Source organism: Arvicanthis niloticus, chromosome 1 (genome assembly GCF_011762505.2).
Source record: "Arvicanthis niloticus isolate mArvNil1 chromosome 1, mArvNil1.pat.X, whole genome shotgun sequence".
Lineage (NCBI taxonomy): Eukaryota > Metazoa > Chordata > Mammalia > Rodentia > Muridae > Arvicanthis > Arvicanthis niloticus.
Genome location: NC_047658.1, coordinates 11,808,841 through 11,832,018, shown reverse-complemented (window position 1 = coordinate 11,832,018; position 23,178 = coordinate 11,808,841). Strand labels below are relative to the sequence as shown.

General features: G+C 43.1%; 1 protein-coding gene across 2 annotated transcripts in view; it reads left to right on the top strand.

Annotated features, from left to right (window-relative positions):
• Tdrd12 (tudor domain containing 12) overlaps positions 1-22,843 on the top strand; it is a 75,682-nt gene extending 52,839 nt beyond the window's left edge. The window contains exons 19-33 of one of the 2 annotated variants that reach the window (XM_076932214.1): positions 89-206; positions 879-1,018; positions 1,159-1,379; positions 3,259-3,358; positions 5,726-5,913; positions 6,585-6,795; positions 8,945-9,037; positions 10,961-11,133; positions 17,310-17,375; positions 17,475-17,584; positions 18,830-18,893; positions 18,977-19,090; positions 19,176-19,329; positions 19,413-19,479; positions 19,955-22,843. In XM_076932214.1, coding sequence (XP_076788329.1) covers positions 89-206; positions 879-1,018; positions 1,159-1,379; positions 3,259-3,358; positions 5,726-5,913; positions 6,585-6,795; positions 8,945-9,037; positions 10,961-11,133; positions 17,310-17,375; positions 17,475-17,584; positions 18,830-18,893; positions 18,977-19,090; positions 19,176-19,329; positions 19,413-19,479; positions 19,955-20,049 — 1,914 coding nt within the window. In that variant the 3' untranslated portion in view covers positions 20,050-22,843. The remainder of the gene's footprint in view (positions 1-88; positions 207-878; positions 1,019-1,158; positions 1,380-3,258; positions 3,359-5,725; positions 5,914-6,584; positions 6,796-8,944; positions 9,038-10,960; positions 11,134-17,309; positions 17,376-17,474; positions 17,585-18,829; positions 18,894-18,976; positions 19,091-19,175; positions 19,330-19,412; positions 19,480-19,954) is intronic. The other variant, XM_076932219.1, reaches the window with a different exon arrangement.
• Positions 22,844-23,178: the final 335 nt, after the last annotated feature.

Here is a 23,178-nt window from a genome sequence, read left to right as displayed (position 1 = left end):
ACTGGTAGTCACCAGTAGAACCAGTACAACCATTGGCTGAGCTTACATGGGCATGATGGTGAACTGATGGCTTTGATTTCATCTTTAGGTAGTAGAAAGCAATTCAATATTTTGCTTGAAAATGCATAAAGAAATGGCTTTTAATTTAAAAAGCATTTTGGAACAATGGAAGAAGAAGTTAAGTTCTGGCTCCCACATTGTGTTGAGTAAGTACTTTAGTTTCTGTTTACACAGGGCTGAGCAGTAGGGTCACCTCTTCATTTACATTTCTCATCTTCAGCCGTCTAATGATTTTTAAGGTTTCAGAATTCAATCTAAAATGAAAATTAATCTCCTTAAAAGGCGATTCTAGGCACCCCAGGACTCTCAGCTTAGCAGGCAGAGTTCTTCCTGCTTGAGTTCCCCTATGTAGAAAGTCTATGTTGATCTGTGTATCTGTCTGTTTGTCCATCAATTCACACATCTGTAATGATATTAAGGTTAATAACAGAAATATAAAGGTCAAGATGTACAGAGCAAGGGAAAACTCTATGGGCAGCCTGATTTACACTAGAGTAAGGAATTTTTCAAGCTAAAAGAGAGATCACTGTCCTCTGGAATTTTATCAGTGCACTGTGGCATTTTGGGGCTGGGGCTGGGGAGGGTGGTGTGAGAAAGATGGTACTTTGCATATTAAAAGTATGGTGCAGGCTGTGGGTGTAACTTAATGGTTGAGCTTTTGCCTAGCAGGCATGAGGCCTGACTTCAGTCCTCTGCACTTCAAATAAGAAAGCAAAATATAGTACAGAAATTCAGTACAGTGTGGGTATTGGGCCTGTTTATCAGAGTTCATGCAAAAACACCTATTTATGAGACCTTATGGGAATTCTTTTCTCTAGCCTTAACAGATGACTGCATACCACTCCTGTCCATCACCGATGCCACATGTGTAGTTCACTTCAGCTTTCCTTCCTCACCAAAAGTATTTGGTGGACGCCTATATTGCATGTCTGATCATTTTCAGAGTTTAACTGAACAGGTTTGACCAATTTGTATTATATTTCTTGTTACACTGTGTGAGTGTGTGTGTACTGGCAAATTCAGACCCTACAGAGCTTTATTGAGTGAGAACACATTGATATGGATGATCTGCGTCTTTTATTCACCCCCAATTTTAAGGGTTCACCTGCAGAGCAGGGAGATAAGAAAACTAAATCTGTCTTGCTGCTGACGGAGAGGAATGCAAGCCATGCTGTTGGTGTCCTGAGATACTTGGAGCGAGCAGATGCCAAAATTCCATCAGAGCTGTATGAGTTTACTGCAGGGGTCCTGGAAGCCAAAGAAGATAAGAAGGCCAGAAGACCTCTTTGTCCATATCTTAAAGCTTTTGGATTTTGCAAGTAAGCCAGTGTTTTTTTTTTTTTAATTGAGTAGTGCCATGCATTGAAATTTATAGGTAATAAACTTGTTCCTTGATGAAACTATCGTACACCTATCTCCCTGTGTCAACCCACTCAATACAAAAGGAGCACCCAGAGGTTCCCACATGGTCTTCCAAAAATGACTACCTACTTATAGCTATTAGCACTGGCAAGCTTTGGGGGTTTTTTAAGTGACACACATTATACATATCAATGGAATTCAGGATAATAGTTCCATACATGGACATACAGTGCACTGGTCAAGTCTAACCTTAATCTCTTAACCTCCCACATACCCTTTCCAGTTTGTAGCAATCACAGTTCTACTTTCTTTCTTTTTTTTAAAGATTTATTTATTTTATGTATGTGATGAGTACACTGTCGCTGTCTTCAGACACACCAGAACATTGCATCAGATCCCAATTACAGATGGTTGTGAGCCACCATGTGGTTGCTGGGAATTGAACTCAGGACCTATTGTCTTTTTACATTAATTTATTGATGAGTATCGATTGTGTTAGTTTGCTTTTTTGTTGGCATTATAAAACATTCTGATCAAAAGCAATCTAGAGGGGAAAAGGTTTATTTCAATTTATCTACATTTTTTGTGGCTTTATAATCTGCTCTGTGACTATATTGCCATGTGTGTATCCACTTTTAGTTAATGGGCCTGTGGCAGTTTGCAGTTGGGGCTGTTATGTACTGTGCTGTTTTGAATGTTCTCTTGCATGTTTTTTTAGGGAATACATGTGCACTCTTTGGGGTGACATAGTGAAGGAGAGGCTTGTATCTTAGAGGTTAATTGGTCTTTGTTGTTGATTATAGTGATGTGTCTTGAGGGGCTGGAGAGATAGCTCAGCAGTTAAGAACACTGGCTACTCTTCCAGAGGACCCAGGTTGGATTCTCAGCACCCCAGTGACAGCTCACACTCATCTGTTACTACAGTTTCAGGGTACCTGGTGCCCTCTTCTGGCCATTTTGGGTAGTAGGCATACATGTATACATAGACATATATGCAGGCAAAACATCCATACATAAAAATTCACAAAATTTAAAAAATGTCTCAAGGAATAATAAAGAGCTCTGTTGTTTGAGTTCACCCAGGGCTGGTGAAAGGGTGGAGCTCTTCTTACATTTGCACTGTTAGTGCCCTCTTCAGTCTTTAGCTGCTTGGCATCTAAATGTTTGCAATAAAACTTTTCTGATTGTAGCTACAGGTCAGTTTCCTGGAAATGTCTTAACACATTGGATGAATTTAGAATCCTAGCTAGCCCGTATAAAATACATACAAGCTAAGTATTTCATTTACAAACCATAAGCTTCCCTTGGGCATGTTTGGAGCTATGCTAACTTATTCTCCAGCTATAAAGTCCCTTGTTACTTGCTATTTCTCCTGACCACGTGCTCACGGTCCATCTCCTCTTATAACTGCCACCTCCTCTCTCTCTCTCTCTCTCTCTCTCTCTCTCTCTCTCTCTCTCTCTCTGTCTCCCCTCCTTTTTCCTCTTCTTCCTCCTCTTCTCCTCCTCCTTCTCCTTCCTCCTCTCTGTCTCCTTCCCCCTGCAACCCCTCCAAATGATCCTCCAGTCCCACCTCTCCCCCTCCACTGCCCAGTCACAAGCTCTAGCCTTTTATTGACCAGTTAAATTGGAGAGAAGGTTCACATCGCATCACTTAGTGTAGATAAGGATCTGCTTGTTGGGGGCAACCACATCTTGAGAAGACAGTATTTCTTTAGCATTAGAATACATGCTAAAGCAGTATTCTACATACAAGCAGCATCAGACTACATTACATTAACACTTTGTGTAAACGTATTTTCTTCTTGTTTTAAAATCTAGTCCTTTTTTTTTCCAGAGACAAAAGGATTTGTCCTGACCGGCACCACATTAATCCAGAATTGGACATCCCAAGGAAATTATCCAATGAAACTCTACCAGTGTTTGGACAAATTAGGGTAAGTTCTGCTAGTCTCTTTTGCCTATCGGTTAACAGTGTTAACAGCCATTTTCATGAAAACTTTGTTTTAATTTTTTATTAGTTTTATTGAGAGTTTTATAGAACATGTTTTGATCATATTTATCCCACTCCTCCACCCCCTCCCAGCCCCACCCCTTACCCACTTGACATGGTGTCCTCTTTGAAACATGAAGCTGTAGAATCCAGTTTGTGCCGCCCACATAGTTTTGGATGTGTAGCCCTCCGGTGAGGCGTGGTAGATCTGCAGGGGCTTTTCTCTTACAGAAAAAAACTGCTTTTAAAGCATCAGAAAAAATTAAGCCCTGTCTATTGTGTTAGCTTCCTAGAGTTGCTGTAACAAAGCACTGCAGTGGTGACTCCCACAGAGCTCTGCTTTCAGTTTATATCCAGCATGGACAGGGTTCCAGCCTATGCAGGACAGTCTATCCTGGTCTGTGTTGTCTTTCCCAGCCTTGCTGCCTTCTCCTAACCCCAGGAACCTTCCAGTTTGACATGTCTGGGTTCGGAACTGCATCTCCCTTAGTCTGCTTCTTTAGGGTACTGCTTCTTCCTTCAATTAGGCTTCTCTTCTTCTCTCTTTTTCCCTATTAAAAATAAAAAGTGCTTGTCACTGTGTGGAAGGCCCACCAATTAGTCTAAAGCTGCCCTTCCGAGAACATTTGTAGTATTCAGAAGTACTAACTGCTACATGCTCACATGTGCTTTAAATAAGCTGCCATTTAAGGATTCCTCTAATGTAAAGCAAAATTGTATGTATCCTCTTGTGGAGATACTTAGTGGGTTTTTCAAAGACTCTGTTTTTCCAAATAAAGTCATGCTCATAGTGACTTTGGATGTTAGAATGTATTTAAATTGTTTATATATTGTGTGTGTATATCTATGTGTACCATCCATATGAAACACGGAGAAAAAAAACCAAAGTTTTGCATGTAGAGGTTAAAGGATAGCTTTCTGCCTTGTTGAGGCAGGGACACTCTTGTTTCTGTCTTGTTGGCTCCAAGCTAGCGAGTACCAACGTTCCTGTTGTACCTCCATCTTGATCTGTGTGCACATCACCACCTGTGTCTTCGTAATGTAAACTTGGGCTCACACTTGGGCCTTCAGGCTTCGAGGGCGAGTGCTTTTATGCATTAGGCATCTTATGGATCCAGCCTTCCTGATCAGGATCTGTATGTACCTTTCTGAGGGGTCACCATTTCAATCTAACATAGATTCATTATTGACATGCTTTTTTCTTTAATTTCTAATTTTGTCAACTTATTTTTAAGTTTTTCTAATTCAGATTTATGTTGGTATTTTCTAGGGGACAGTGTTGAGGAGTGATTCTAGAGCCCATTGAACATGCTTCCCCTTGGTGCTGCATATATAACGCCAATACATGTTAGTTTACTCTTTTATATAAAATAATAATCTTTCAATTATTGTTTCATTAGGTAAGGTCTCACTATGCAACTCAGGTTAGCCTGGAACTCTCATGCTGGCCAGCTTCCATGGTGGTAGGAGTTTCAGGCAGGCTGCTATGGGAGAATTTTTATCAACAGTCTTAGTTATGGAATGTTTTTTAGACATAAAGAAGAATAAAGTTCTGTGTTTTGCAGGGAAATGGATGTTCTGGGAGATAGCCATACTAAGTGAATTACCATATATTTTCCCTATTGATTTTATATAGTCACATAAAATCATAGGTGTATACATTAAATAAAAGTAGCAGTGGGATTGTCTAAGGTAACAAAGAGGATAAACAGGAAGGAAGAGGGCAAGAAAAAGTTGGTGGGGAATTGGCATGTGTGTGAGGTAATATGTTCAACATATTTACCTGTACAAAAACTTTAAAATACACATGCAGTTTTTAAGTAGATGCATAATAATTTCAATTAAAAAGTGAACAAAGGACTAAATTAAAAGTGAGCATTACTAAAACAAAGTTTTTTATTTATTTATTGTATGTATGCGTGTGAGTGCACAAGTACAGGTCAGAGGTCAAAGGTCATTCTCTCTATCCCCTTTTGTAGGCTCTAGAATCCAAGGATCCAACTCAGGCCTTCAGGGCTATGTGCAAGTACCTCCACTAGCTGAGCCATCTTTTGGGCACTAAGATGGCTAAGTTTTTGAAAGATGGAATTTTCTCTAAAATATCCTCTGTTAAGTTTAAAATGATACATGATTTTTTTTGTGCTTATGGTATTTCTCTTGTGTTGGTCCAGTGTTCAGCCTGCTTCCTGCTAATTCTTCAGTCTTTTGTGCATACTTTAGGTTCCTAGTGCATTTGCTGATTTCTGCAGCTGTCACTTTGCATGAGTTTTATTTCATTGTCTTCTGCATGTGTTCATTGTATGTATTTCAGGTAATACCTTTTTACATTTCAAATGCAACAAATTACTTTGGTCGTATAATTGATAAACATGTGGATCTTTATGAAACTCTCAATGCAGAAATGAATGAATATTTTAAGGATCCCAGTAATAAAACAGCTGCTGAAAAGGTGGAGAATTTGGGGTTGTATGGATTAGAAGAAAAAACACTTTTCCAGAGGTAAATTATCTGTAATCTCTTCTCTACAGTTGTGAGGCGTGAGTAATTTAAGTAGTGTTGGATGCTTATTCTCACCAGTGTCTGTTATATGAGTGTGTGAACCTTGAGCCTGGCCACCCCTCGGGAAGGTGGTGCTTGTACATTGCACTCAAAACTTCCAGTACAAATGGTGCAAAAGATACCCTGTTAGCTCCTGAGCACAGAGCACAGCCATCTTACTCCAAATAGTTATTGGTCCATCACTGTATGGCATGCACACTCCTTGCAACTCACTGAATTTCTCTAAGATTCCTATAAAAGAGGCACTGCTTTCACTCTACAGAAAAGCAAGGGGAGCCATGGCCTGGTTGAGTAAGTTGTCTAAGGCCAGCTCAGTGAATGGCACAGTTAGTGTCCAGCACCCCACCCCCAGATGATTTGCACCTACCTTTCTGAATGCACATGGCCTGCACTCTTAGCCTCCTCTCAGAACCCAGATTCTCTCCTTGTTAACTTTTGTTACAGTATCAGATACAGGGTTTGTTCTTTTCAGAAGTGCTGCCTGTTCTATGGTTATGTGTGCTTTAGACAGTCTGTCAGTTAAGGACTCCTCTACTGTAGAGTAAAACTGCAGAATAGCAGAATAAGGAGACTTCTTTTTTGGATTCCCTGATATCCCTGCTGTTCTTTAGGGTTCAGGTGTTGGAGGTGAGCCAGAAGGAAGACACCTGGGGTTTGGGAAGTGTCCTGGTGAAATTCATAGATGAAGGCAGGACCAAGCTCATCACAAGAGACCAGCTGCTGCTACTCCCAGAGAAGTTCCACACTCTGCCCCCTCAGGCTGTGGAGTTTATTGTCTGTAGGGTTAAGCCAGCTGACAGTGAAATTGAATGGAACCCAAAGGTGGGTTACTTTAGCTTCTTATGTTTTATTGACTTAGGCAGTACTTTTAACCCAGAACATACAAAGAATTGCTACTTAGTTTGAGTTTTTATATGTAAAGGGGTTTTCGTTTTTAACATGGGGGTCTTACTGTATTGCCCAGGATAGTCTTGAACTCCTAGATTCAAACAGTCCTCTGGGTCAGCATCCTAAGTAACTGGGACTGTAGCTCCTGATGTTTATTAGAAGTCTTAAATTCAAACCTTTGCCTCACAATTTTAGGTCATTAAAAGCATGATTTCCTGAGGTCCTTACTGTTACTGTGTGCCACTATAAAAGAGCTCTAGCACCAACGACTCCTGGCAATGTAGCCTTAGTCCTTAGTGTTCTATCTTAGAATGGGGCCAATTAGAAAAAGAAAACAATGTGAGTACCTGTGCAAATAGGAGCACAGGTTATGGACTTTCCCTGGAAAGACCAAATGATTCTGTCAGGATTGGGATCATGGATTGAGAGAGAGCGGGAGAGGGAGAAGGAAAGGGAGAGGGAGGGAGAGAAACAGACAGACAGAGAGACAAGGGGGACATGCCAGAACAGGTCACAAAGATACAGGGGAATCACAAGAATGTCATCAGTCAGTTAGGGTACCAACAGCAAAGAAAAATGCCTGTTCCGTGCAATGTAACACCGAAGACCATTTCACTCAGAGTCACATGACAGTCTGAGATAGGTTTGGGACTGGTAGACAGTCCCATTTATTGCCAAAGCAACGAGTTCTGTTTATGATAAAGCACCTGATTCTAGAAGGTTAAATTTATGCAAGCTGGTTAATGGGAGATGGGAGATGAGAACTACCATCAGGATGCAGATTGGAAACCAGCTGTGTCTTAAACAAGACTAAACACTGCTGAGGCAGCCAGTCAGTATCAATTTAGATGCAACCTTGAAGAGGTAAGTTTAATCAATAATAGCCTTTTCTACCTGGAAATCTTCCTCCTTTGTTCTAATAAGAATTTACTGAATGTCCATTGTATGTTAGAGGCCATGCTGAATTCTGCACCATCAGGAAGAAGGTCATAGTCCTTGTCCTTTGTGAAACCTTGGTCTGTAAAGATGGTTTGACCAAGAGTCTCACTGAAGGGACAGCTTTCTGTAGAAATGGGAGGTCCTGGTTGCGGTTACAATTGCTATGATGAAACACCATGACCAAAAGCAAGTTTTGGAGGAAAGGGTTTGTTTGGCTCAACTTCTACACTGTAGTCCATCACTGAAGAGAGCAGGGCAGGAACCTGGAGGCAGGAGCTGATGCAGAGGCCTTGGAGGGGTTCTGCTTACTAGCTTGCTTTCCCTGGCTTTGTCAGCCTGCTCTCTTATAGAACCCTGGACCACCAGCCTAGGGATGACCCCACCCAGAGTGGCCTGAGCCTCCCTCATCAATCCTAATTCATCAATCCTAATTTAAAAAATGCCTTGTGGCCAGATCTTAATGGAGGCATCTCAATCTCCTTTCAGATACCTTAGCTTGTGTCAAACTGATATAAAACTAGACAACACATAGGACAAGCTCTCCTGTGTGTTGTTCCCATTTCACTCACTGTCCCAGGGGCATTGAAACCATCTCACGACAAGGGCCAACTCTCTTCTGTCTAATGTGAGAAATAACTCAGTCAGGTCTTGTCTGAGAGGAAAGTGTTCATTGCTGAGGGATGGTGAGGAGATGGGTCCACCATCCATAGTAAGAAGCAGCACTACAGGTCCAAAGGCACAGACCACCTCCCGTTGTCAGAACTCACATGAGGCCTTGGGCAAGTTCCTGCGCCTTTGCACACCTGCTCTGTTGAACTCTGCTTCACCTTTGGTAGGAAAGGAGGCTGACCTCATAGAGATGTTTTTTGTTTTTTTTTTTTTTTAAATCTATTTATTCATATGAGGGCATCAGATCTCATTATGGATGGTTGTGAGCCACCATGTGGTTGCTGGGATTTGAACTCATGACCTCTGGAAGAGCAGTCAGTGCTCTTAACCACTGAGCCACCTCACCAGCCCCCCTCATAGAGATGTTATGAGAAGCAGATGCAATATGTACGATGTCCTATGTACCATACAGCATATGTAGGGAAAGGTGCTTGTCTAAAGCCTCAGTTGAATAACAAAGGGACTTTTTTTTCAGGTTACTAGATACATTCATCATAAAATTGTTGGGAAAATGCATGATGCCAAAGTGGTACTGGCTTTGGGAAATACCCTTTGGATTGATCCAATGGTAAGTATCTGGGTTTCCTTCGAAAGAAAGCTGCTTGGATGGACCCAGACATGATGCAAAGGATTCTAGTTTGTTGTTAGAAGCGGAGGTTTATTTGAGCATCTGTGATAGTGGAGATGTTTTTCATGTTATTTGGGTCATGGGTTTGGTATGGGTTTTGTTTTTGTGTGGTGAGATATTTTTTCATGGTGACAGTGCATGTGGGCACTGTGTGTAATGCACATCTGTGCCGTCCCTTAAGTTCATGGGCCTTTCCTTACTGCATGTGGCATTCTCCCCAGTATTTACAGTGGAGCTTCATTTGATCCTTTGAATTATAAATCGCAGATCATTACATTGGATTCTGAGCCTACTCCCCAACCTGTTTGAGAAATCATGGGTCAGAGTCTGCAGCTGGAGTGCTTGCCTTTCCTAGTTCCTAAGCCCTGGGGCATGCAGGGCAATCACTAATGAGGAGTCTGGTCCTTGGCACTCAGAGCTGTTCCTGTGCTCACTACTTCTGCTCCGTTGCTTCACCCATTGCTTCACCATGCATTTGTTGAACCCCAACTATGTGCTAAGGCCATCCTGTGGGCACCCTTGAGTTCCACATGTGGGAAAAAAAAGACCCTGTGGTGCCAACATGTAAAGGAAAGTGTGATCTAGTGACATGTGGCTCAGAGGCCTGAATGTCTTTGCCGACACTGTCCCTTTCTGTTTGCACTTCATGAATTCTTCACAGTTCTGCTGCATCAGACAAACCTTACTTGTTTTGATTACTTAACATATTTAAAGAAATTCAATTCCCATCTGTTGAAAATAAATTTCATAAGATTGGGAAAGCTTTAACACACTAAAGTGGAGGAGTTAAATATAAGATTTATGAATTAGAGAAAAAGTCATTTTAGGAAAGAAAAATATCAGTTACTAGAGCAGGTAAGTAGAGAGAAAGTAGTGTTGCCATAGTTAGGATTATAGTTGTTTTGTTTTGTTGTTTTAGAAAAAAAAGGAAACTTTTTTAAGCAATGATTTTATGGTTTGTTTTTTGTTCTTCTGAAGAGTTGTATTCCCAGCACCCATATGGTAGCTAACAACTGTCTCATGCTCTCTTCTGGCCTCTTCAGGTACCAGGCACATGTATAATACACAGATATACATGTAAGCAAAGCATCCATACACATAAAATGTTTCTAAAGAAGAAACAAAAAAGAAAACCCAATTGAAAACATGTTTCCACAGCTGTAAAGGAACTGCCAGTATCTACTGACATACCAAAGGGGAGCACAGCCTAGCTTGTCCTCCCAGAGCAACACCCTCCCCCCACTCTGAGTGAAGGTAGACTCTTCTGTGCATCCCTCAATTGGAGTGTGTGCTCAGCAGGCCAGCCTGTCCCCATCCCTGTCCCTCCATAGAGGGACATAGGGAGGACCTGACCTCTGTCCACACCTCTCTACATAGGAATCTCACTGTTGTGGGTTTTTATAGCAAGTCTTCCTTAAATTGCATAACTTGAAATGCTTTGGCTAGAGAAAAGACAAGTAGATAGAATGGTGTAGAACACAGGACTCGAAGCCTTGGCATGACGAGTCCTTTCAAGACACATGAGGAATCTGAGCCTTGTCAAGGAGGCCAAAGGGAAGGAAGAAGGAAGAAAGCACGGAGAGTTTGTATCTGGTTACAGCCTTCTAGATTGCTGTCCACTAAGGTATCATACCACAGTTCTGCCCTTAACGCAGAACCCTACAATATGGGGTGAGTCTTGAGAGGATTCTGCCATCATCTCAGTGATAAAATATCTGGCTGCTGCAGGAAGCCTTCCATACTGAGACATGTATCCAAGTGCATCTAGGAAGACAAGAGGCTGAGAGAGTGCTTGTGACCCAGTCAAGATTCAGAATGTGACTCTTACAAATGTTACTTTCCCCCTCCCCCCTTTGGTTGAAGGTACATGTTACAAAACTTTCAAATCTAAAAACTTCTGTCATTGATTATAACGTTCGAGCTGAAATTTTGTCCATGGGAATGGGTATTGATAATTCAGAACACCTAGAACAACTGAAAAAACTATACAAAGAAGCTAAACTGCCAGCCTTTGAGGATCTTCCGAGCCAGACCTTGTAAGTGCATTTCTGTCTTCTTTTGGAAAAGCTGTTTGGTTGTATGTCAGGGGCAGCCTTGCTTATACAGTGAAGGCCTAAAATCAGCAATAGGCCTAAGTCACCCTGTTAACACAAAGTCTTGGGTCTCTGTGGAAAAACACTGAAACAGATAGCTATAAGATATTGTAAACAGGCAGCTTTGGTGGAAATTTACCAGCCTGGATAAAAACAAGTAGTCATGGGTCTTGTGGATAGTCATAGACCTTGGGTAGCCTTGGTGGAACTTAGATAAGGACAAGTAAATCATAGGTGGAGTCATAAGTGACCTGCTCCCTGAACCTTCACCCAGCCGATACTCTGTTCTGGAAGATATCTGTACTCCCCCTGAACACCTACACTCCTGTGTCATCCCCTTCCCCACATTCTGCCTTTTTGTGTATATAACCCCTGTGTGAAAAAGTAAAATCAGCAGTTTGATCAGCCTATAGACAAGCCACTGTTCTTTGCATTCGCCTGTCCCCCATCTTCTCTTTCAGGTGATCTCCCTGGACCCCTGTTCAATGACCTGCTGGCCGGGGCAGTTGTATAAAACATAACAAGTGTTAAGCTTGAGGAATTTCTATGTTCTAACACTCAGCTTTAAGAGCTTTCAGGGTTCAGCGCTTTCTGTTGTCCTACACACAACTTACCTCTCTAATGTTGCTGGAGCAATAGAAGCAAGCCGCAGACATGTCGTTTTAATTGTTTCTTTTACAGAAAGAGCTTTTGTTGACATCTTATTTGCAGATAACACAGTGTGCAGTTTGATAGTACACTTGGGTATACTGAAAGTGCAGTATACTGGGGACACCCAGGGAAAGAAGAGATGGGGCTCCCTGGCTGTGCGTGTCATTTGAGTGGAAAACACATGTGCTTCTCTGCTTCGTTTCTGGCTACATTACCATACACTGAGTATACAGTTCACTTATACTGTGTGTGGAGCTGTTGACCTAAGTGTGCACTCTTAATGTACCTTCTAAGTATGGCCTCAAGCTCATTGTGTGTGCTGCTGGTGAGGGGGCTTCCATGTACCCTCCCCTGCACATCTGCTGCTGTGCATGATGCAGGGAGCTGTACTTACTGCTCCTGCCCCGAGGTTTTCTTCTTCACGAGTACCATTGCAGGAAGTGATAGGTTTCATCATGACACTTCCACACATGCACACGGTGCTCTTTGACCATGTCTCCATGGCCTTCTATCACTTCTGCCCCTTGTCTCTCACCCTTCTCCTTCCCCCAGATAGTCCCTTTCTACTCTGACATCTTTTTAAAAATCTAGATTCTACATGTGAAAGTAAAGATGCAATATTTGTCTAAGTCTGGCTTATTTCACTTAATACAGTTATTTTCAGTTCTATTTTCCTATAAATGACATGATTTCGAGTTTTGCAGAAGAGAAAAACTCCAAATCTTCTGTATCCTACTGATGGGCAGCTATTGGTTGCATGGCTTGGCTGCTGTTGAAGTGTCATACAGATGTGGCTGATGACCAGGTTTTATACTGGCTATTGCCAGCCTACATGCCCATGTGGACTTGCAAGATGGCTTAAGGAGTAAGCGCACCACCACCAAGCCTCATGACCTAAATTTAATCCACAGAACTCATGTGGATAGAGAAAATCAACTCCAGAAAGTTATCCTCTGACCTCCACATGTGTGCTAGAGACGCAGTGCCCCCACAACATACAACATGTAATTAATGTACATGTTTCCCAATAGGTAGAGCACTTGTTTTGGTATGGACCCATTTTCATTTTTTAACTTTTTATTCTATATGAATTTCACATCATGCACCCCAATCCCACTCATCTCCCCATCTTGTCTGCCCTCCATCAGTGTAACACCCCAAAAAGAAAAATAAAAAATACAAAAACAAAACATAAAAAAGAAATCTTGTCAGGGAAGCTGTGTGGTGTGTCACACAGTATACACTTTTGTCTACATATCTTTACTTGCAAATGTTCATTGCAGTGAGTCCCTGGCCTGGTTCAAGGCCTCTGGCTTCTGCTACACTATCAATGCTGTACCTTCACTGGGACGCCTCTCAGATACCTGTTGTTGCCCTGTGTCATGGAGATCCTGCAGCACTGGGTTATGAGTTGTCCCAGCAGCTCGTAGATGGGGTAGATGTTGGGGTGGGCCGACTCAAAGCCCTGCATCTGGGCCTTGGTGGCAGCTGAGTTGGTCAGCCCGTCAGCTGTCCACACCCACACCACCAGGGTGAGCTCTCCAGCATTGCTCTAGCTAGCTTACCCAGTGCTGCAGCTATAGAAGGGCAGGGTCATCTTTCCACACTCTCACATGACCCTGGGGCCAGCTCTCCAGAGTTCATGCCCTCCAAGAGCCAGTTCACCCACAGCCCTGCAACACCAGGGCCAGTTCAACTGTGCTGCCCAGGTAAGGTACGGAGCCCATGCTCCAGAGTGTTGCAACCGGCAAGGAGCATGGCCAGCTCTCAGGGTTAGAGACTGAGCAATCTTAAAATAACTGCATCTAGTGAAGCCACTCTGAGAAGTGTTAATCCCGCTGTTGGAGAATAAGACCAATACTATAAATTTAAAGCAAACTTTAAATACTGCCCAGAATGATGGACTTTGGTCAGACCCATTCTGGGATTTCCTGACAATGGTGGTAAATCACATTTTGCAGAAGCTTATAAAGGTACACCCATGAGGCAAAGTGTCTCCCATCCAGTCTGTTGTAGAAGTTCTTAATTCCAATCCGGGTCTTCTACCCCTCCTTTGACCACTTAGTTCCCTGATAAAAGGTAACACAACCTTTATTTTTACAATAAGTCTTAAACATTACTAGAGCTGGACAGATATCCACCCCCTATGCTATTAGAATCTACTTTCCTATCCGTAACTGCGGGTTATTGCTTACTCTGTTTCATTCTATTTGCCAGCAGGAATGTGCAGGTTAAAGCTATGGGGGGAGGGAGGGGAGCTGGCTGGGGAGAGGGCTCAGCAGGTAGGAGTGCCTACTGTTCTTACAGAGAACAGTTTTGCGCACCTATGAACTGGTTTCCATAGTGACTGCATATTTTAGATGCTGACCATTAAAACTACATTCCTCCCCAGAATTTGTGGTCTTTTTTTTTTTTTTTTTTTTTTTTTTTACAAATAGTCGTTCTGACAGGGTAAAATAGAACCTCAAAGCAGTTTTAATTTGCATTCCCCTGACCTCTAAGGATTTATTGGCCATTTGTATTTCTTCTGTTGAGGATTGTCTATTCACTTATCACTTTGTTTATTGACTGGATAATTTTGTTGTTTTGTGTTTAAATTTTGCAATACTTTATATATCCTATCTGATATATATATATGTATATGTATATGTATATATATGTATATATATATATATATATCTTTACCTTTCTCCATTTCTTTTTTTTTTTTTTGGTTTTTTTTTTGTTTGTTTGTTTGGTTTTTTTTTTTTTTTTTTTTTTTTTTGGTTTTTTGAGACAGGGTGGTTTTTCTGTGTAGCCCTGGCTGTCTTGGAACTCACTTTGTAGACCAGGCTGGCCTCAAACTCAGAGATCCGCCTGCCTCTGCCTCCCAAGTACTGGGATTAAAGGCGTGCGCCACCACTGCCCGGCTCCTTTCTCCATTTCTATAGGCTTTCTATTCACTCTAGTGATTGTGTCCTTCGCTGTACAGTGATTTAACATCATATAATCTCCTTTGTCGATTCTTGGGATAATTTGCTGTGCTCCTGGAGCCCTGGCCATGGTGTGAGGACCCACTTGACCTTTGGGTTCACTGTCATGATCTTCTGTGACCTTGGATGGTTATTAAATTACAGGTGAAGGGGGAGGTGGCCAAAGAATCTGGCAAAGATAAAATATTTTTTAATGTGAAATGATTTTAGTTTTTCGTTGAAACAAATTAGGTATTTGTGGAATTAGGATACTAGTGGTTTTCCTCATATTCAAGGAAACAAGAAATGTTCCTATTACTATAAGGTATTATTTAACAATGAAGATGCCATTGCTGTTTGTATTCAGTCCTAACTCTGGGCAGAACTGTGCATTTCCTCTTCACACTTTGGTCTGGGAATTGAGCAGAGAGAATCTTAAGTTGGTTATTGTCAGAGCCAAGGTCAGAGCAGAGACAGATGCAAAGCCTTTGATGTATAGGATGAAATGGTCTGGAAAGAGACTCCTATCACATAGCACTTAGATTTTCAAGTTTAGGGAGATTCTGATAAAGGATGGTGGTGGAACTCTAAGGCTGTGAGGAGAGAGCCTTTGAGAAGAAATCAGGAGCCAGGCAAGTCTGGTGCAGCATGAGTGGGCAGGTTTGTTGTCTCTGCCTGTGTAGTTGGGCTGTGGCTATGTCAAAGGTATTCAGAATGGAAACCAGCATGAGGGAATGAGGAGATAAGATGATGTGGGCGGGTGGGGTGGCCCCTGGGATAGGAAGAGAAGGAGGTTCTGGGCTCTGTCTGATGAGAAATCACAGGACTAAGGGGCTGACAGGGATTGGGGTTCTAAGATGCAGGGATGGAGAGTGTTGATGCTGTGGGTAAGAAGAGATATTTGGGTGGGGGCAGCTCATTAGAGAAAGGCCCAGACTTGGCTCTAGGACATGGTACATTTTAAGGTCACTGGAAGGACATGCTGTGCTGAGGAACCAGCTAGTGAAAGGCCCTTGGCCTGTTGGAGTGAGGTTGAAGATAAGGCATATAAGGAGGAAGGGGCAGATTGGAGTAGGTTGGCACGTTCATATCCAGTGTGGGAGATCAGTGCTTTGGTGGAGGCAGTGATGGAGGCCCTGTGCCAGTTCCAGGGTTGTGGGCTAGGTTCATATAAACAGATCAGAAGCCTCCAGAGACTTCAGAGATGTCTATATCTGTGTCATGCAGCTGTCAGCTTAAGTTTTCTCTAAAAGTCTGTGCACAGTGAATTACATTGCCAGCCATAAGCACGGGAACTGTGGAGCAGGGTTGCAAGGAAGTGTTCCTGGTATCAACCTTTTATTTTTTATCTTGAACTACATGACTGCTGTGCTGCTTGTTTTTGTCAATTTGACACAAATCTAGACATATCTGGATTAAGAAAATGCTTCCATAAAATGGGCTATAGGCAAGCCTGTAGGGCATTTTCTTAGTGATTGACGGGGGGGGGGGGGGGGGGCGAGAAGGACCCAGCTCTCTATGGTTGCTGCCACTCCTGGGCTGGTGGTCCTGAATGTTATAAGAAAACAAGCTGAAAATCCACGAGGAGCAAGCCAATAAGCAGACTCCTCCATGGCCTCTGCGTTGGTTCTTGCTTCCAGGTTCCTGCCCTGTCTGAGTTCCTGCCCTGCCCTCCTTCACTGATAGACTGTGGTGTGGAACTGTAAACTGAAATAAACCCTTTCTTCTCCAGTTGCTCTTGGTCGTGGTGTCCTATCACAATAGAACCTCTAAGAATTGATTATATACTTAAACAGCCAAAAGATTAGTGATACATATTTTTAATTTTTTTTGAGACAAGGTCTATACATAGTCCTGGCTGTCCTAGAATTTACTGTGTAGAGTAGGCTGTCCTTGAACTCAAAAGATCTGCTTGCCTCTGCCTTTTAAGAGTTGGAATTAAAGGTGTGTGCTACCACTCCTGGCTGCAATTTGTGTGTGTGTGTGTGTGTGTGTGTGTGTGTGTGTGTGTGTGTAATTTTTTAAAGAGGAGGTCACCTGAACCAGGTAATCTCTAATTAGCTAATAGGCAAAAATGAAAGGGTACTGTGTTGGATTTAGTAGATTCTGTGCATACATACAGAATTCCATGTGAATGGAATTTTTTTGAAGTCATAAATATTCTTAACCTCTAGACCTTCCTGCCTCACTGACTTCAGAGCTGGAGAGCCAGCTCCCTGTCCTTACCCCACTGATACTTACTTTTTTATGAAAACAATATTTCTAGAAGTTGACCCAGACTGATAATAACATAGACTCTGGGGCAGACATGCAAGGAGACAGATAGGGAAGAGGAGAAACTAGCTCTCCACCAGGCTCTCTTCTCCTGTATGAGTGGGGAAGCTGCATGTGCTCCTCTTCCTAGTTCAGGGAGCTTGAAGGAAAGGCCAGCTGAGCCAATGAGAGAGCACCATTTTCTGATCAGGTGTCCCTACCCCTGTCCCCTGTCCCCTCCCCACCTGATGTGCTTGGTTGCAGCAAGAACACCCTAAGCAAAACTGACTGGCCTGCACTCCCATTGTCTGTAGCCCACACAGACTCCAGGTAGGTCTCACTCGAGGATGCACCTGAGTTGTTTAATGTCTGTACCCTCTTTTGCCAGAGTCTCCTCAAGCCTTTTTAACCTCTGCCTCTTCTGCTCAGGATACCTACCACAGTAGAAGACACCATGTGTTTGCAAGGCACTCAGCAAAGAGACGGAGGTACAGAACGAGGAGCTGGTTCTCAGGTGGACTCAGACAACCAAAAGCCTGGTTAGTACCTGTATTTAAAAGAAGCTTAACCTCAAGTTGTGACTTTCCCATATTTAGGCTTCCCTTCTACTGAGCACAGTGCAACCCACACAGACAGCACTGAACCGTGTGCTGCCTGCCAGTGACTCTTCCTCAGTGTGGCTGTCTCTGTGGTGAGTGTTTAACCAGTGAAGGGAATGTCCACACTTAAATCTACTGGCCAAAAGTTTGCAGAACTTCCCCAGTGACCCAGCTTTTCCTTCTTGTTCCTATTACTGCCAGTTTTGCTGAGTTGGAAGCATGCAGCTTCCTCCAGTCTGTAGCATTGCAGCCAGTGATGTGGTTTAATTGTCACGTTATATGAATTAGCATTTATTTTGTACCAGGGGTTTATTGAGAACATGAAGGTTGTTTCTCAGTAGGTGCTATTGTGGATTAAAATGGCTTAATATATATATTTTTTTGCATTGCTGTGAATCAAACCTAGAGCCTTGTTTTATGTTTTAAATATTTTAGTAGAAAGTCTAAATTCCATTGTCTTAGAGAGTGTTTGTTCAGCAGTTGTTCTGTTCTGGAAGCCTGCAGGCTGAGGGAACAGGAGGCCTGGATGCCTGCACACCAGCAGTGCAGCATGGCTCTTCAAAAGCAACTGCACTTTCCTGGTAATTCTACTCTTTGAAAGTTTATTATATTATAGATTATTGTGTCAGTTTCCTAAATGATGGGCATTTAGTTTCTTCTCATTATTATTTGCTACTAGATACCTGAGTTTTAATGAAATTTGTTTTTGTTTTTTTTTTAAGATTTATTTATTTATTTATTTTATATGAGTACACTGTAGCTGTCTTCAGACACACCAGAAGAGGGCATCAGATCCCATTACAGATGGTTGTGAGCCACCATGTGGTTGCTGGGAATTGAACTCAGGACCTCTGGAAGAGGACTCAGTGCTCTTAACCACTGAGCCATCTCTCCAGCCTGAAATTTGTTTTCTTTATGTTTGTTTTTTGAGACAGGGTCTTTCTACATATCTCTGGGTGTCCTGGAACTCACTATGTAGACCTGGCTGGCCTCCAATTCACAAAAATCCGCCTGCCTCTGCCTCCTAAGCACTGGGATGAAAAGTGTGCACCACCATATCTGGCTGAAATCTATTCTCTTAAAATAATTCTGCGTGTAAAAGTTGCTTTGCCTTGGGTTAAAAAAAAATTATGTATGTATGTTGTATATAAATAACCTGAAATTTTTAACACTGATTTTGTGCAGGAGTGTTATCTGAAGACATTGGCAGTGAGGCCATTAGCAAAGCTACACAGCCACATGTGAGAAGGTATGTGCTTCTGCTGCTGGGGACCCCTCCCCCGGCCTGCAGCTGCATGCTCACAAGTACAAAACTCTTTTCTTTCCTTCTAGCTTTCACCCACAAATAAAGTGGTTCCAAAAAGATGATGTGGTCATCTTAAAGATAAAAATAAGGAATGTCAAAGATTATAAGTGTAAATTCTTTACAGATAGAGTCATTTTCAGGTAGGTTTGTGTGTGTGTGATAAAGTAAAATTGAAGTCGCATACAGCATTTCAGATTGCTGACCTTATTTTTATTGAAAACCTAGTGCCTGGGTAGGAGACAAGTTTTACTTGGCTGATATGGAACTGCAAGGTGACATAAGGAAAGATGACTGCAAATGCATAATTAAGGATGACGAACCTCTGATCACACTTGCAAAGGAGAAGCGAGAATGCTGGTGCGGCCTCCTCAAGCAGAGGGTGAGTTGGTGCGCCTGTGGCTGCTGCTGCTGCTGGTGAGCTCCTTGCACTTAGACACCTGTGTGCACTCTTGTGTTGCTCAGAATCCTAATGTGGCTTTTGACTTCGACCACTGGGAGGAGTGTGAAGAGGACAGCCCTTTCTCCAAGGGTAAGATGGACAGGATGGCTCTCAGATGGGGACAGGGCAGGGCAGGGAGACTGGGTGGGCATAAGCTGTTCTTAGGGATTTTAACTTTGTGGAAATAGGCTATTAATGAAAATCCCTAAAAACCAGGGTTGATCTTGGTGCTAAATGTTCTAGGATGAGTATGGAGTGAGCCTTAGTCATGAACATGCTGCTTCAACCATTTTGAGTTCGGGAGATGGAGCCCATAGCTTCATGTATGGTAGAAAAGAAAGCACTGTACCATCGAGCTACACTGTCAGCTCCATAGCACGCCTTCTGAACCCTTTTATGATATTCTTCCTTAGAACTATTTGTCTAAGAGTAGACATTTATCTGCTCATTGCTTGCTTAAATAATTTGCAAGAAAACCAGAGCTAGACCCATGGGACATTTGCTACACTAACCAAAATAATGGGCATGGGTATTAACCTGTACTGTTTTCAATATACTCTTCTAGTGGTAAATTCTAAAAACCTGTCCTGCAAAGTGGCAGCATTGGCTGAGAGCAGCGGCTCCTCTTCAGACAGTACTGATGGGAGTGAGAGCGAATGAGACCTGTGAGTGAACCGCCAGGGTGAGAAGATGAGACAGACAGAACCGGACACACAGTCACAGCTAACCCTTTTCACCAGGAAAGTGACTTCTGCTCTCATTGTGTGACACTGCCATGGATGACGATGAGAAATTCTTTTTTTTTTTTTTTTTTTTTTTTTTGGTTTTTGTTTTTCGAGACAGGGTTTCTCTGTGTAGCCCTGGCTGTCCTGGAACTCACTCTGTAGACCATGCTGGCCTCGAACTCAGAAATCTGCCTGCTTCTGCCTCCCAAGTGCCGGGATTAAAGGCGTGCGCCACCACTACGGTTGCAAAATTCTTAATTGACTTAAAGAAAAGTGGGTGGACATACCAGGTGATGGGTTATGATGAGATGGTCAAAGCAGGGGCCGCAGTCGAGGACACAGAAAGTCAGGGACATTTTTAATGCTAGCACTCAGGAGATTGAGACAGGAGGATTGCAAATTTGAGGGCAGCCTGGCCTATACAGGGAAGTTCTGTTTCCAAAAATATCTTTTCAAGCAAAGGTCCAGTGTAACCCAAGCTTATGCAGTCCGTCCTCCTCACTGACTCCTAGCTCCTCCTGACTACTCAGTGCTGACGGAGGCAGGCTGACATTAGATAGTAGACTGTCCTTATAAGGAAGGGCTTAATCTACTCATGTGCCATGTAGACCTGTGTGTGACACTGCTCAACTTGTCACACATAGAAACTGAAGTTTCCATCTTACACTTTTATAACCAACCATGCTTGCCAGTGCCTTTCACTTGGGACCTAAATGCATCTAAGGCTGACATACAAATACCCCCTAAATGTTCCTGGCTTTGATAGCTACTAAGAGATGCAAATTGACCTCTTTTCCCAAAGGCAAGATAGATATGCCTCAGCTCAGGGACCAAATGACTCATAGGACCCTGGGCAGAACTTTTTTTCAGAAATGCTAAAAGAACTTAAATAGTGCTTGTAAGTTAACCTTCAGAACACCCAGATGAGGTGAGTCCTGAGAACACTAATGGCAACTTTGAATGCAGCTGTAACACCCTGGTTTGGGGAAGGGGTGTGTGTAGTTATCATTTAAATGTCATTGAAATAACTGGGAAGGTGAGCCAGCGGGAACTTTATAACTCGGTGTCTTAGCATTTCTGCATCAGTTTCCCTAGAAGTGAGCAGGGACATGGATGACGCCTCACTGCTGATGACTGACTGTCCCCAAGTGACGCCTCACTGCTGATGACGGACTGTCCCCAAGCTCTTATTCTTCTTTATATCAGAAAGGATGAATACTCCAAGATGCACCCATGCCTATAATTCCAACATTTGAGAGGTGGAAACAGGAGGACCCAGAAGTGTCAGGCCAGCCTGGGCTACATAAGAACAAGTGTCAAAAAAAAAAAAAAAAAAAAAAAAACTGAAGAAAAAATAAAAAGATACACAGATGTCAAGACTTCTGTAACCCCAGGAGTGATCCGCTGCAATGCCGAGGCAAACTCTTGGCTCTCTGTGCCAGGAGCAGGGCTGGGCCCACACTGGTTCTTGGTTTTCTTATCTGTAAAGTAAGACCTGAGCACATGCAGCCCAAGAGAGTCCAGGGTGTTGTGGGGTGGGCACCTGGCTTTCCCAGCAACTATGAGGAAGGTTAGACCTGTGCCCAGCAGTCAAAGACTTCCCAGCCTGGACAGCTACCAGGAGGACATCTTTTTGCTGCTATGACTCTCGGGTTGATAGGCGGGTATCAGAGTGGCCATAATGCAAAGTGGCTCTTGAGACAGCAGAAAGCATGGTGTCTGTGAGGCTGGGTGTGGTCAGTGTCCATTTGTACAGATGCAGGTCCATCCAGCTGGTGGAGGGCTGTGGTAGAACTGGACACTGTGTGCAAGTGGCAGGCTCTCAGAAGACCCAAGGAAATGGGGCACAGCTCTGTTTACATTTTTTTTCAGGTGGTCAGATTTTCCAATACTTAAACCTCTGAGCAACAACTTGTAGCACATGGGAGACTGGCAATGCAAACATCAGCTATTGCTTTTCTGTATTGTATTCAACTGTACTGATTGAGGAAAGTTTCTGAAATGTGATATGGAAATACTTGAAAAGTCTGTGCTCTAGAATTGCTCCCATATGACATGAGCATCTCTGTGGTGGATTATCTATAAAACTCCAGTGTAATGTTGTTCACATTTTTTTTTTGTTCTGTGTTGAATGCAAAGGAACATTCACACTTTCTGGAAAGTAAAATGCCAGCAAAGACAGTTAGCTGGGGGCACGTGTGATGCTGACCCCAGCAGAGTTGCCTTGGACAGTTGCGGGGAGCACAGGCTAGCTCTGCACAGCACAGGATAAAAAACGGGATGCTGAGGAAAAGCAGGAGGAAAGCATAGTTAAAGCTGCCAGTGATCTGTGAGCAGCAGCTTCAGATGCCTGTGTGTTGGGGGCCAACTTTTTGCAGAAAGCAGCTATCAGCTTTGCAGCCATCTTGAGCTATATACCCTGACATGAGACTTGGATTACAATAGCCTACAACAGCTGAGCACACTCCGATAATCTTGGTTCAGATACCTTGAGATTAAAGGTGTGTGAGATTAAAGGTGTGTGACTTAAGAGTATGACTTAGAAGTATAGAGATCAGAGTTAGAGACAAGACCTAAGGGCATGATTAAAGGTGTAACTTAGAGGCGTGGCTTAGAAGTAAGACATATAAAAGGCAGAGGCAGACAGTAGAGATCAGACTATAGAGGGAGAATCAGACAGGAGACACTTAGAGGAAGAGAGACTGAAGAATAAACGGGATTGAATCACACCCTGTCTGGTCTCCATTCTTTGAGTCTGCCCTCACCCTCGCTCTTGCTGAACCCCGACCCGCAGACCGGAGTAGCAACTTGGGCCGGGATACAGTGGCCGCCCAAACGTGTGTCGGCCCGGGCCTCAACATTTTGCCTGGGCTGCAACATTTATTTTGGCCGCCCCAACGTGGGGCTAGTGTGGACCCCAACATTATTTTGGCGCCCGAACAGGGACTCGAGCTTGGGCCCCAACACCTGTGGACTTGGTTGAGTTTGGGGATTGCTTGTTCTGTTTGTAACAAACACAGAGCCGTCCTGTGCTAGGCAAGCCTGAGCTGCCGCCCAGCTTCCT